Consider the following 13802-nt stretch of genomic DNA (forward strand, 5'->3'; position numbering starts at 1 on the left):
CGTTGCACCCTTCTATTCTGGTGCCTTTGTGTTAATCGTTCCCCCCAGAGAATTGGTGTTTAATTGCTGTCTAATTTGCATAATTGTGCATATTAATCTCCTAGCCTGATGAATATTCATACATCTCATTTAGATTTTGTTTTCTAATCAAAAATTTCCAGTGTGATTACGGTGGGGGGCTGGAGGGTTGCCTTGGTGGCTGGGGGACCTGACGGGGGGCTCCTGTGTTCTCCAGGAATCCATCTGGCATTTGCTGCCAGGTTTAGGGTGCCTGTACCCCAAGATCTTGGATCCTCGCTTGGTCTTCTAGGAAGAGAGCTACCGGTGAGGCGAGGGTGACCTTGGGCAAAGTGCCAGCCCCCGCAGAGCCAGTTTTCCCGTGCACGCCTGCCTGACGTCTCCCCACCTGGAGCAGCGCCCCGCACCTGAGGGCTGGCCAGGGGCGAGGGCCACTCGCAGACCCAGGGACTCCTGCCCCTAACCGGCCCCAAGTTCCAGCAGAGGCAACTGGGTGGTGCTCTTCCCTTGTTGGAAAGTACCCGTCACCCAGCCCCGATTCCCCTGCTGGAAAAGACAAAAATAGGGATAGCCCCGCACCCACCACTCCAATTAATAGTTATTAACCCCCCCACTGATTAATTATGCATTTTAATAACCTGGCCATGAATATTCATAACGCATCCCTTGTTCATGTTCTAATTAAAAAGTACTAATAGAATAAGACGTTGCTGTCACTGTGTGATTTTTTTCACGATTTCTCTTTTCCTAAATGCTGGAGGTGGAGGGCTGGCGGGGGGTGCCCGGGATAAATCTTCCCGCGCCCATCCGGCCCGGCTGCCTTGGTGACAGGGAGCTGTGGGAGCCATGGACTGGGGGGCGGGGGGGGCCGGGGCGCTGCCCATGCCCAGTGCTTTAGTTCCCGCTCCAGTTGGTTGGGGGTGACGAAGCCGCCTACCCACCCAGGCTGCTGCGAGGGTGACAAGGACCACTGCAGAGCAGGTGGCCCAGTGGGCACCCGGCCAGGCTACCTCACCACGTGACTGAGGGCTGGCCCTTGCCTGATGAACTGGGGCGGGGGGCTCTGAAAGGCCCCCAGGAGACACTGGCTGGGGCTGAGGGACCCTTGTCCTGAGCTGAATTTCTCGAGGACAGGGTCAAACCAGAGCCTTCGGACAGAGGCCCGCGCTCCCTGCTTTTGTAAAGTTCTTTCCCACGGCCACGCCCACTCGGCCCGCCCTGTCCTGTCCACAGAGGCTTCAGCTGCACCAGCAGAGCGGAGGCCGCCAGGCCTCCTTTGGAGAAAGTCAGCTGACCCTGGTGTGGGGGGAGTGTCCAGGAGCCAGACGCTCTGTGCGAAGCAGCCAACTGTCAGAGTCGATTCTGACTCCCGTGTGGGACAGGTAAACCTAGTGGTCACGAGGTCCCACCCCAAACCTGTACCGGTACGACTAGGCAGGCTTCAGCCCAGCCTGGGGCCTGCATCCCGCAGCCCAGCTCTGTAAGGGCCCCTGCCGCGGAGCCAGCCCCCTCCCCTTCCCTCACCACACAGCTCACCCCACGCGGCCTCTGGTCACGGACCCACAGCCTGGGACGAGCCACACCCCTGTGGCAGTGTCCCCCGGGGTTCTCCACCCACACTCCACCCCAAGCAGTCTAATGGAGCTTTCGGGAGGCAAAATCGGGACCTCCCCTCCCTCCTCAACACACAGCGGACTCCCGCCCCGTCCAGCTCTGCCTGGTGGTCCCCGCATCTGTATGCGGGTCACCTCCCAACCCCGGATCCTCTGCGTGACCCCAGTGCTGCCTGCACAGGACCGACGCCCTCAAACCGCCTCCACGTTTATTTTCCACATCTTCGTCGCAGCCACAAGTACCTTAACCTGCCTCTGACGATCCCAACATCTGTCTCTGTCCCGCAGGCAGCCACACGCGGCTGCTAAAAACTTCAACCCCGCGTGATTTTAACGAATGCAAATTCAGATCGTCCTGTGTGGGTAGTGGCTGCAGTGCTGGACAACGTAGGCCCAAGAGATAACAACTAAGTAACAGAAATAACCGCCGTGGACCTCGGTCACCCCAAGACAAACTAACAGTGCCCGGAGCAGCTGCTCGGCCGACCGCTCCATGACGGCTCACTACCCAGGAGCTGATGCACCCCCAGCCTGCCAGCTCTCCCCCAGCTTTTCCCTTAAAACTAAAACCCCCAAGACACCAGACGGTGGCTGTTGGGCCGCCCAGCCCAGGTCGCGTCCTGCGGCACCTAGGCTCTCACGGGTGGGGGGCGGGGAGCGTGAGACCGATCCCAGTGTGAGTTGGGGGGCGGCCCTCCACTGGAGGAGTGTCTCCTTGCAACCTCTTCGGGCAAGTTTCTAATTCTGCATCACTTCAGATTCGGAGGGAAGCCGCAGGGAGCCTGCCAGGAGGCCCTCGATACCCAGATCCGCTCCCGTGTGCATCTGCCCCTTCGCCCTGCCCCGTTTGTAACGCCTTCTGCCCCAACGGGTGGTAGCAGGAAGGTGGGCATCGGAGGCCACACTGCACACTTTCTAAGAGCATGGGTCCCCCAACTGGGACTCCATTCCCACCCTCTCCCGAACCCCCAGTGTGGCAATCCCCTAGTGGGCAGAGCCAGCTCTCAGAAAGGAGACCCCCACAAACACGGAGTCGTTCACAGAGAAAAGGGTCCCCGAGGGGCAGAAGCTGCCCCACCGTGCAAATTTCAGATCTGTGACTGAAATAACAGAAAGATCCCCTCCTGCTCCAGTCTCAACTGGGACCCGTGCGTTGCCCACGTGTGGGGACAGGAAAATCTGCACTACCCTCCCGCAAATACGAGCTCAGAGGCAAACCCGCACCCTCCTGCGGGGAAAAAGACCCAAGAGGGGACACACGCACGGCACAGGAGACGGACCGAGCTCGTGACACACGGAGCACAGGACATGGACCGAGCGAGCGCATGGGGTCAGGACGGGCCCCGGGACACAGCACGTCTCAGACAGCAGCCACCGTGTGCCCCAAGGGAGCTACAGAGCACGTGGGCGAAAAAATGAGGTTTAAGACACATTTCAGAGAAAGCAAAAAACTCAGAAACATTCGCACTACGAATTCACAGACTTTCAAAGCGGCATCAGAGGCGGCGAACGTGGAACGAACGGTGCGGAAGAGATCAACGCGGAGGAAGGAAAGTCCTGGAAGTGAAGGAAGAAAGAGATTCTGCGAAGGTGGACGCGAAAGCCCAGTGTCGGGGAGCCGGCACCTCTGCAGGTCCCAGGGACGCCCCAGACTGGAGACCGACAACCGAGCGACCGTCCGCGAGCCGCAGGCTCAGGGCTCTGCAGCAAGCCCCAGACGGACGGACAAGCGGACGGGTTTTCACTGCGCGTCACGCTGGAGCGTGGCGAGCGATGGGGCACAGGGCGGGGTGAGCAGGGGGACAGCAGAGGACTTCCACGTGCGAGGACAGCGCCACCAGGTCCCTGCTGGAAACTGGCCCCAGATGAAACGCTCCAGACTGGGAGGGGTCGAACGCAGAGCTGCGAGTCAGGAGGGACGATGGGTGTGAGCAGGGTGACCCCGCGTCGCCCCGAAGCAAAACCGCTGTCACATCAAGAATGAGGCCCGGAACCCATGGGCGCCATGCTGCTCCGAGCACGCCTCCTGGTTTCTCTCACGGAACCAGTGCCAGGGCTGCTCATGTCCCCACCTGACTGACGGGACCCGGGGTACCGAGCGGCCTGGCCACTTGTTTGCACCTCGCGATAACGGCGGAGCCGACTGGAGCCGACGCAGTAACGACGGGCGATTCCCAGCAGGACACAAATGTATCCAACTGCCAATGAAAGGGAACGAGGTTTCGTCAAAGTGCAGTTGATTTTCACCAAGCCTGGGAGACTCACCCCTCCACGTTCCCGCGGGAGAGGTGGCGTGTGGCTCTGCTCGTGGTGTTGGAAGAGCCAGATCGGGAGGGTTCAGCACATCCTTCGGCCACGAACACCCCCACCGGGGAGCCGCGAACCAGCGCGGACCTCCAGACCCGACTTCAGAAGACCCGCGACCACGACCCCAGACTTGAGTGTGTGCAGCAGCCTCACGGTAAACAAGACACCCTCGGAGGACGTCCTGGGACAAACGCCTCAAGGAGATGAGAGCGAACCAGAGGCACAACGCGCTGGAGGCCAGGGACGCTGAGGAGGGCTCCCGACATTCCCAGACAAGCTGCAACTCAAGGCCAGTGGTCGCCGGAAGGGGGCGGGGCTTCTCGCTGGGGACAGGCTCCGCCCACAAAGCCAGTGCCCAGGGCCAGCCCTCGATGCTCAGCGGGCTCAGCAGGCAGGTACAGAGACCTCGCAGGTCCATGGCCAGCTGTCCAAGTAAGTGCCCAGGCAGGACGCAGAGTGGCCCCGTCGGAGAGCGCAGAGTGACCCGCATCACTGGGACAGGGCGGCGGCAGCCACGCAGGAAGCTGGGACCCCCACTGGCGATGTGAACGGAATCGTTTTTAAAACGGTCAAGCATTTCAGGCGACGAGGATGACAGACCCACACTGCCGACACCGATGGGGAGGCCGGATGGACGCTGCATGTGACGGACACGTGCCGCACAGCCTGCGACCGGACAGGGAGGGGAACCGGCACGAAGAGAACCCCGGTGGGCGACAGGCAGCTGGCGGACAGGCACGGACGCGACGACGGGGAGGCCGCCGAGCCGAGAACGAAGGAACCAGGCGGCAAAGCGGGCAGCTTCGGGACAGAGACGCGGACGCGCCCTCCTGACACGGCAGGTGGCCCCATGCGACGCCAGCCGCTGTCCAGTGTGCCTGGACCGGTGCTTCTTCCCGAGAAAACGCCCAAGCTGATGAGAGACGCGGACGGGCCCTCGACAGGCTGACCGTCGTGTCGTGTGGGGAACGAGGCGGCTCCGGGTGCACGTGGCTGAGGAAGGGTCCCTGGGCACATGGCGGGCCAGGGTCCCACTTGTGAGAGACTGTCCCCAAGGCAGCTGTTCTCTCCCGGAGCATGACGGGAACACAGGCAAACGCGAATCAAGGACGCGGACCCTGCACAAAGTTCAGGAAGTGCTCGGGGTGACAAAAACCATTCGCAGATGACATCATGGCACGGGGAGGAAGACCAGGGGCAGTTCTGAGCCGCTGGCTGGGGACGGTCACACAGGACTGGAAGGAAACGCCCAGCGCGATCGACACAGACCCAGCTCGCACCGATGGCCAGCGTCAGGCTCACTCCTGTGGACAGGCCCAAGGGCACGGGCTGTCTCTCTACAAACACCAGCCGATGCGACGGGGACTCGGCAGCTGCGCTGGGACAGGGGAGTGGCTGACCTGGAAAACGGGACCCAAGGGAAAATGCCAGTCACTAAGGGACGGCAGGAGGCGACCAGGTGGGAAACGTGACGAAAAAGATCTCGAACCACAGCTCGGAAAACCCTCGAATACCAAGAAATGATCGTCACTGGAAAAGCCAAACAAACTTACATGGAGAAGACACCTGGTTCTTGCAATGGAAAAATGTAGTACTACAAGAAACAAAAGGTTCTTCCCAAACTTATCTACGAATTTAGCATAATAGCAAAATCCCAACGAGTTCTTTTGGGGGGGTGGGAGGAAGAGAAGAAAAGAGACGTGACCTAATTATTCTAAAGATCATGGAAAAGAATCAGTATCTCTGAAAACACGGTGGGAAAAACCTGAAAAAGAACAATTGACGGAAGACTATAAAGACACTATGAAGTTACAATAATTAACACTAGATAGTACTAGTAACAGACACTAAAGTTAAAAAATGAGAATTTGTGGTAATTGTAATTTAGAAAATGCTGTAAGGCATTTCCAACCATCAAGGTTTCTGAATTTGTTCTAGAACTTCCAAACTTAAACGCTTAATCCATTTTTGTTCATTCTATTTGTTCTAACGAAAATATTGAAGGCTACGATTCTTTCCCACGTACAGCTTTAGCTGTACCTCATAGTTTTAATGTGTTTACATTTCTGATTTCTGTTTATTCTCTCTTGGCCGTTATAGTAACCTTTTTTATTTACTTATTTATTTTTTAGGCGAAGCAACTCTTGGTTGATCTCACAGATTGGAAGGGCCTTGTCAGCTTACAATCCCTTATTTTTAATTTTTTTACACCTACAGCACCTGGTGTTCCTAGGTGGTCTCCCATCCAAGTACTAACCAGGTTAGCTTCCGAGATCAGACGGGATCGGGCTTGTTCACGGTGGCATGGCTGTAGACTGTCTTGGCCGTTTGAATACCCTCTTTAATTCAAGAGGTGGGCAGGAAAACGTTCTGGTATTTCTAAGCGGTCAGGCTCTTTCTTTCTACCTTTTGGTCTTTTACTTCTTGATCTACTGCATCGTCCTCAAAAAACGTGGTTTATACTTCGGTCTTCTATGTCAGAGATTTTCATTGTACCCAGTAACTGGTCCATTTTTATAAAAGGACATAGCCTTTAAAAGATAAGTGCTTCCAACCTGAGGACACCTCAGAAGCACCTGGAGGCTCTCACAGGCCCCGCCCCAGCCTTTTCATCCAGGGTGCAGTGGCACGCGCGTCCTGACACGCGCATCCTGAGCAGCCCCAGGCGAGCTGGCTGTGTGTGCTTGGCCGGGATGGCTCCGTTAGCTCAGCCTCAAGTACCACTAAGGTTTCTCCCTCCCACTTATTTTTCGTGTCTTCGCTCTGCCACGGACAGTGAAAACATGGCCTTCCCATCTCCCAGCATCTTTCCCAAATAGTCCTCAACCTGAAGTAACGAGGAGCAGGTGTTCATGGCTGTCTCATCGGCACCACAGAATGGACTCTGCCATCTGATTCCTAAGGACTTTTCTAGAATGGCAGCAAGGATAGAACACCAGAAATGCAAAAGACTTGACAACTAAGAATTCAGTCTGGAAACCACTAGAGCGAATGAAAAACCTCCATCAGTAAAACGGTTGAAAAGTTAGGAAAAAAGCTTCAATACGAAACAAAAGATGAGCATCCTTCCTGGACCAAGAGCTCTTGCAAACCAGAAAGAGCCACGTGCAGTAGGGGTGAGGACACCTAGGCGAGGCGGTGCCGGGCGGCTGGCCGAGACGGTCACACGGCTCTGAGTGTCAGCTTCCGCCATGACACCGCCACCTACTCCGCCGACCTGGGAGGACGCGAGACCCACGATGCGATCCAGGCTGAGTGCCCGGCACGCGGCGCTCGAGAAACGGTGACCTAAGTCACTGCGGCTCAGTGTTACGTTCCTACGGATAAAAAGTTCATCAGCGGGCAAAAAAGGAGCCCGCCACCGAAGTGGCCGGCAGCCCTGCTGGACCTCCAGGGAGTCACGCCGAGTGGAAAATGCCAGAGTCTGAAGGTCCCCGAGTGCAGCAGCCTCGATGTGGCAAACGTGGCGAGGGAGAATGGCAGGCCAGCGGTCGTCCAGGTGCGGGCGGGGACATGATCGGGAGCAGGGACTGCCATGGGAACAGCAATGTACCTCAACTGAGCCGGTGGCTTAATGGCACCACACGGGGGACAACTCTGCAGAGAACGACACACGCGCGCTGCTGAGCCTGAGTGGACTCCGTGCGCCATGCCACAGTCACCTTCCCAGCCCCGCGTCACGTGCCATGCACGCGGGCCGTTCGCTGGGGGAGGCTGGGGGGGACGCGCAGGACCTCCCTACATATTTCTTCGCAACTTCCGGCGAATCTACGACCTCAGAGTAAGTTAGCTGACGCTAAAAAGTTGAACAACTACAAAGAACAGGGGGGAGGAACTCGAAAGAGTATCGGGAAATTCACTAAAAAGGCCTCATGCGGCCCACCGGCTTTTGTTATTAATGAAATAAACGCCCACTGAACTGACATGCTCCTATTCACCTACTGAGGGGACATTTAACGAGACCCGGTGCTGGCGGAGGGGTGGGGACACCCGGGGGACAGTCTCACGATGCACACACGTCCACAGCCAGCAGTTCCCTGTCCAGCGACCTGCCCAGAGGACAGCTGCACACGCCTGTGCTGGCCCAGGGTCCTCGTGTGCAGCCGCCTGCTCTAAGTGTTAGTTTCCCTGGGGCGTGTTGTTTACACGCCGCGGAGAATTCACAAGCAGGAGAGACGCCGAGTAGGCTCCGACAGTGAGCCTTCTCTGATGCCTTGCGTGGCCTCGAACCCCCGCAGCATGCGACAGAGGGGCTCCGCTTCTCCCAGAGATCAGCCAGCAAGCCTCTGCCTGGCACTGGCTGTTCCTCAACACCTGACACCGATTCTTAAGGACAGAGATGACCCCCCCAGGCAGCCGCCCGCAGACCCCAACACACCACTGGGCTCCTATTCCCGCCCCGCTCAGAGACGCTGCCTTTCTGACAGAACGTGCCCTTTGGGATGCATTTAGGAAAAGCAAACTGACTTCAAGTGACACTAGGAAAACGCCGGACGAGGCCGTCCAAGCAGCGAGGGGGAGAACGTGCCTGAGGGACCCACTCATATCTGCAAACTCTTGGCAAATGGTGGTCTCCCCCTTAAGCTGACCTGGTATACGTGGAAATGGGGTGACCACTTATGATGAGTGGGGAGAGAGGTAGACAAGACCCTCCCCATCCAAAGTGGTCAGGGCGGGGCCAGAAACACCGGAAACCATGGAAACCAACCGCGGACACTGGCAGGGTGACACTCAGCCTGCGCCTGGTGTCTGGGCGAAGCCGGGCGCGGGGTGTCCTGGAAGGGACCCTTCCCCTGGGCCACAGCATGGGCCATCTAGTGCTGCTGGCCTTCTGAGTGGACATCAGACTAGTGAAGACAACACAGGGAAGTGCCCTGGGGCGGGCGGAGGGCGCAGCTGTGCCACCTCCTCCAGGAAGCCCCCGGGGCCTGACCCTCCGCCAGAGGCAGGGAAGTGGCAGCACCCCGGCTCCCAGGGGGCTGTTCCTGGGGGGAGGGGGCGAGGGAATTTCCACAGCTCAGGAGGGCTCCAGCCAGCCCTGCAGCTACTTCCTCAGGCAGAGAGGAAGGCCAGCAAAGGACGACATGACGGCCCTCCCCCAATGGGGGGGTGAGTACAATCCATCCCCCAGAACCCCCTCCTCCTGTAGCTGGAGCTCATCAGACACCCCAGCAGAATTCGCAGGCTGCTCCGAGACAGAAGCTTCCGTCCCAGATCCCAGAGCCACGGGACACAGCCCAGACCTGAGACCCCAGAAAGACACCCCCACCCAGTGCCCAAGGCGCTGGACACGGAGGCAGCCGGGTTGCCCCCAATACCTCTCCAACAGATGGGTGACAAACCCCACCCTCCAACAGCTGGGATTTTCAACGCTTTTGGCGCTTCGGCCCTGTGTAGAGCCCGTCTCTCCACGTTTCAGTCTCTGCACAACGTGTTCCCCCAATTCACTCTGCTCCACCCCGCCGTCACCCTCCATGCCTCTGACACGCCGGGCACCAACTTGCCCCAGGGCCTTTGCACGTGCCGTGTCCCCGGCCTTAAGATGCCCCCGCCTCCCGTCTCTGCTCAGACACCTCCTGGAAGGCCAGCCCCGCGCCCCTGGCTCAGCGGCAGTGCTCTCCCCACCGCTCTGCTGTCTGACCCCTGCTGTGGGCTCTCCAGGACGTCCCACCTGTCCTCCCACGGCTGTGGCACCTGCACTCGGTGCTGGGCAAGGTGACTGCCTCATCCAGGTTTGCCTGGACATGTCCAGCCTGAATGACCCAAGTCCCGGAGCCCACAAACTGCTCGGGCCCTCACCAAGTGGATGGCCGGTGAGGCCCATGCTGGTTCCTGTGCACAGGAGGCGCCCGAGACACGCCGGACCACAGCCGGCCGGCAGCTGTGCCTCTCCACGCCACCCCTTCTGGGCCTTAGTCTTCCCCTTGGGGATGGACTAGAGACTTAGGACCCCAATGGGGCCAAGAGGACCGCAGGGGCTCAAGTCCCTGCCCCACATGGGCCCCCACGGGAGTGACAGAGACCCTCCTCGCCCCTAGGCCAGGAGCCCAATGCAAGATGGCAGGGAACCATGCTGACCTCTGGGCTCGCCTGTTACAGTCATTGTAGGGCGTGCGACCCCGACAGCAGCTGGTTCTCGGGGTTCTTTCAGGCTTTCCGCCCCCACCCCACACATGAGTACACCTCAGACCCTCAACCCGCACTCCAGCTGCTGGACCTGGGTGCTAAACCCCCAGCGCCCCTCCTCGGTACCCTGTCCAAGAGCCTGTGTCCAGCTCCCTCCAGCTCCAACGCTGCACCCCGCCCCTACTCTGCCCCCCAACTTTTCTTGCCAATTCGCAGCCCCCCGGCTGCAGGGCCTACCTGAACCTCCAAACTGGGCGCCAGCCAGAGAGGTGGGCCGGCTCTTCCCGTTGGCCACCGGCAGGGGGAACATCTGTAGGGAGCGAGAGAGAGAGGTGAGCAGGGTAGGGGCACACCCCGGGGTCCCGCCCCATCAAAGACCCCAGGCAGGACAAGGCCCTGGCCAAACCCCCTGACAACACAGTCTACACTGATGGGAGCACAGCAGGTTAAACACCCCATGTGGCCGGTTTGTATTTTTCTCGTATTTTTTGGCGTACAGTAACCTATTCGAACACTTCCTATAATTCCTCTGCTCAGAAGTGATATAATGTTTTAAGTCTCAGCTTAAGAGAGAGAGATCGTGTACACCCCACAAAGAGCAAGGCCTGGCCAGCAGCCCCAGCCATGCGCTGACCTCTCCCAGCTAGCCCGGAGGCCCTTCCTGCGTGTGCCCTGACCCTGGGTGGCCAGGATGTGGGGAAGACAGCCAGGCTCCGCCGCAGGCACAGAGGGAGTGACTTGGGTCCCGTGTCCCCCACGTGTCAGGGTTCAGCGTGCTGCCTGGGCGGCCCTCACTGCACCCCGGCCGTGGAGGCCTGCCTGTCACAAGGGGAAACTGAGGCTCAGAGAGATGGGAAGCTTGAGAGACGAACCCCCATGGCTGATTGGTGGTTCTCCTGGGTGTCGCCCCCTGCTCCAAACCCACGGTGTCAAGTCCCTGAAGGTCGGACACCCTGGCGAAGTTAACAGGAGAGCTAGCATCCATCCACCCCTTGCCACACGACACAACGCACGTCCCTACCCCAAGGAGCTGAGTTTGGGTTCTGTGTGAGGCCTGAATGATTAACAGTGGCCAGAATCGGAGCCGGGGGCTCACTGGGGAGTGGCCAACGGCCCCGAAAACCTTCCCCAGCCAGGAGGTGGGGGCACAGGTGTCACGTGTGAGATGCTCGTGCGGGCTCCATTAGTCCTACTGGGGAAACTGAGGTCTGCTCTGGGGGAGGGGCTGGCCTCAGCTGGGACCGGAACCAACCAGACTCCGGGCTGGCGATCAGCAGCCAAGCCCTCGGGACTTGTCTTTGTTTTGTCCCCCAGGCTGCCAGGAGTTCTGACATGGCTCTTGCTGCAGGGGCACTGAGCTGTGTCCTGTGGGTGCCGCAGGCCTCGTCGTCAGCCCAGAGAAGGCCCCTGCACCCCGGAGCCTTGGTGTTCTCCTCTTTGAGATGGACGTGGGGCTCTGGCCACCTGGGGTGACAAACCCCGGCACGCAGGGGTGTCTCGGGCGCCTGGGGCCTCTGTGCACGCGCCGGGCTCCGGGGTCGCCAGCCTGCAAACGCCACCCAGCGCGCCTCGCCCGCCCGGGCCCAGGGGGCTCGGAGGTGGGACGGAGCAGCTGTTTCTGAACGAACTGCGCCTGCGGCCTCTCCCGCTTCTGAGAACCCGGCCCAGGACGCGCTTCCCCTCGAGTTTGTTTCAGACTGAAAACGAGGTGTTTCCAAGAACAAATTAACTCAGTTTCTCTGGGGCGGGGGACTACGGAGGGAAGGGAGGGGACATGAGTTGAAACAGCGACTGGGGGATGGGGGCACCCCAGACTCGGCCTGGCCTCTCTCCTGTTGTACAGGGGAGAATGAAAGCCCAGCTCTAGGCTTCGCGGGAAGACACCAGGATCCACCCCCCTCGGCCTCAGTCTCCCCACCTGTGAAATGGGATTCTGGTCTCGAGCTGGACCGGGCGACAGGCAGACCCTCCAGACGGAAGGGGAGGTGGACGAGTGGCTTGGTGGCTTCAGGACAGTGGAAGCGAAGGGCCCCCACCCCCGGCCGGGCTGTTCCGGCCCAGTAGTCTGTGACTTGTCAGTTTAACAAAAAACAACCGAGCTGCGCCCCTGGTTACTCAGCCGGGGCTTAAAAATACCAGCGTGGCCCTTCCGGAGCCGCAGCCCGTGGCCGTGTTTTCCGCAAAGTGGCTGGCGTTTCAGTTTGGGGACCTGTTTTCGATAGAACTCGGTCGTGGCCTGGGCCTTGTGCCGAGCGAGGATTAAACTCAGATCGAAAGCACCACCCCCAACCTTCTTCAAACCAAAATGGTGCCGGGGAGGGGGAAGGGGGTGACTTAGGGAGCTGTCTGCCCTGGGTTCCAGCCTCCCCTGACACCCATGACGGGCTGCCGAGGGGCACCGCAGCTCCCGTACCCCAGGGAGCTGTGCTCTGGCTTCCGGCCCACGAGCCCATCTGAGCCACGTGGCCTCTGGAAGCCCGCCGGAGGCGCAGGGACCACCGCCTCTCGACAGCAACGACCGCGTGACGGCTGAGCGCGGGCCAGGTCCCCACACTCCTCGTGCGGTCTCCTGTCGCCACACTGCACTGCCTACCGTGTGGCCAAATATTTAAAAAATGAAGCTGTCACCATCTGTACCCTCTGCCCAATCACTGGGGGGGTCCCCACACAAGCCAGTCGAGCGCTGAGCACCCCATTTTCCATTCACGATGTAGCAAATAACCCTCACCACATCCACTTTACAGATCGAAGAGACACTGTGCCCACAGTCAAGCGGGCTCTGCTCTTTGGGCCTTGGTTTCCTCATCTGTAAAGGGGTTGGCGGGACCCATTTCTGTGGCCGAGCAAACGCCTAGGTGGCAGGTGCTTTTCGAAGCTGAGAGCCCCGATGCTACACAAAGTCTGCCTGCCCGTCAGAGGGCACCCCAATTCTCCCAGCCCCGCCCGGCGGCCCTTCAGTCTAAACAGATGTGAGGCCTGGCTGTTGGAGGTGCTTCGACGGGTGCTTCTCTCCCAGAAACCCTGGGGGTGCGGGGGCAGTGGAAGTAGGTGGGCCCAGCTTACCATGCTGAAGTCCAGGAGGTCGCTGAGCTCCTTGTCTGTGCCCACAGGTGCCATCCTCTGCGGCTGGTTCATTCTCCAGCTGCGACCGTGGGCTCGGGGGCCAGGGTGGGTACCTCAGGCCTGGAGACGGCCCTGCGTGGTTGGCCAGGGTGTGGGACACAGGGAGGGGCACAGACACACGCACACACACGGAGAAATAGGGGGAGAGAAGGGATTTGAGTGTGGCCAAGGTGGACAGCTGGGGAGGAGGGGAGCTGTTTAGAAAAGCCCCCTAACTGCCCTGAGGGTCTGGGGTCCACTGGAGCTCCACCCTGCAGCCAGGGATCCAGGATTCCACCCCTGGAAGGACCCCTCCCTGAGCCCTGGGGGAGTTTGAACAATAAGGCGGGGAGAGCGCTAATATAGACTTCCTAAGTCCCTGTGCGACCACCAGAGACTCAAGTTGCAAATTTTGAGCTGGAAGCAGAGCCGGAGCAATCCGCTCCCCGCCGCCTGGCCAGCACCCGCCCCTCTCCCGCCACATCTCCCATTTCCAACCACCCAAGGCTTCCCCGGCCCCGCCCCCGGGAAGGGGGAGGAGCGACCCAGACCCCGCCCCGAGGAAATTTAGTGACCCCCCCCAGCAGCTGTCACAGCACATTGAAGGCTGGGTCGCCCCCTAATTCAAAGCGAAAG

General features: G+C 59.6%; 1 protein-coding gene across 10 annotated transcripts in view; it reads right to left on the minus strand.

Annotated features, from left to right (window-relative positions):
* The window catches only part of TCF3 (transcription factor 3), a 33835-nt gene that overhangs the window by 18416 nt on the left and 1617 nt on the right, over positions 1-13802 (minus strand). For all 10 annotated transcript variants that reach the window (XR_005647851.1, XM_039839110.1, XM_039839108.1 and 7 more), the window contains exons 2-3: positions 13128-13259; positions 10302-10374 (exon numbers count right to left, since the gene is read on the minus strand). Coding sequence is in view for 9 of the 10 variants with exons in the window: in XM_039839110.1 (XP_039695044.1) it covers positions 10302-10374; positions 13128-13199 (145 nt within the window). In the remaining variant the exon portion in view is untranslated. The remainder of the gene's footprint in view (positions 1-10301; positions 10375-13127; positions 13260-13802) is intronic.

The sequence above is a fragment of the Pteropus medius genome, unplaced genomic scaffold (assembly GCF_902729225.1).
Source record: "Pteropus medius unplaced genomic scaffold, Ma_sr-lr_union100, whole genome shotgun sequence".
Taxonomy (NCBI): domain Eukaryota; kingdom Metazoa; phylum Chordata; class Mammalia; order Chiroptera; family Pteropodidae; genus Pteropus; species Pteropus medius.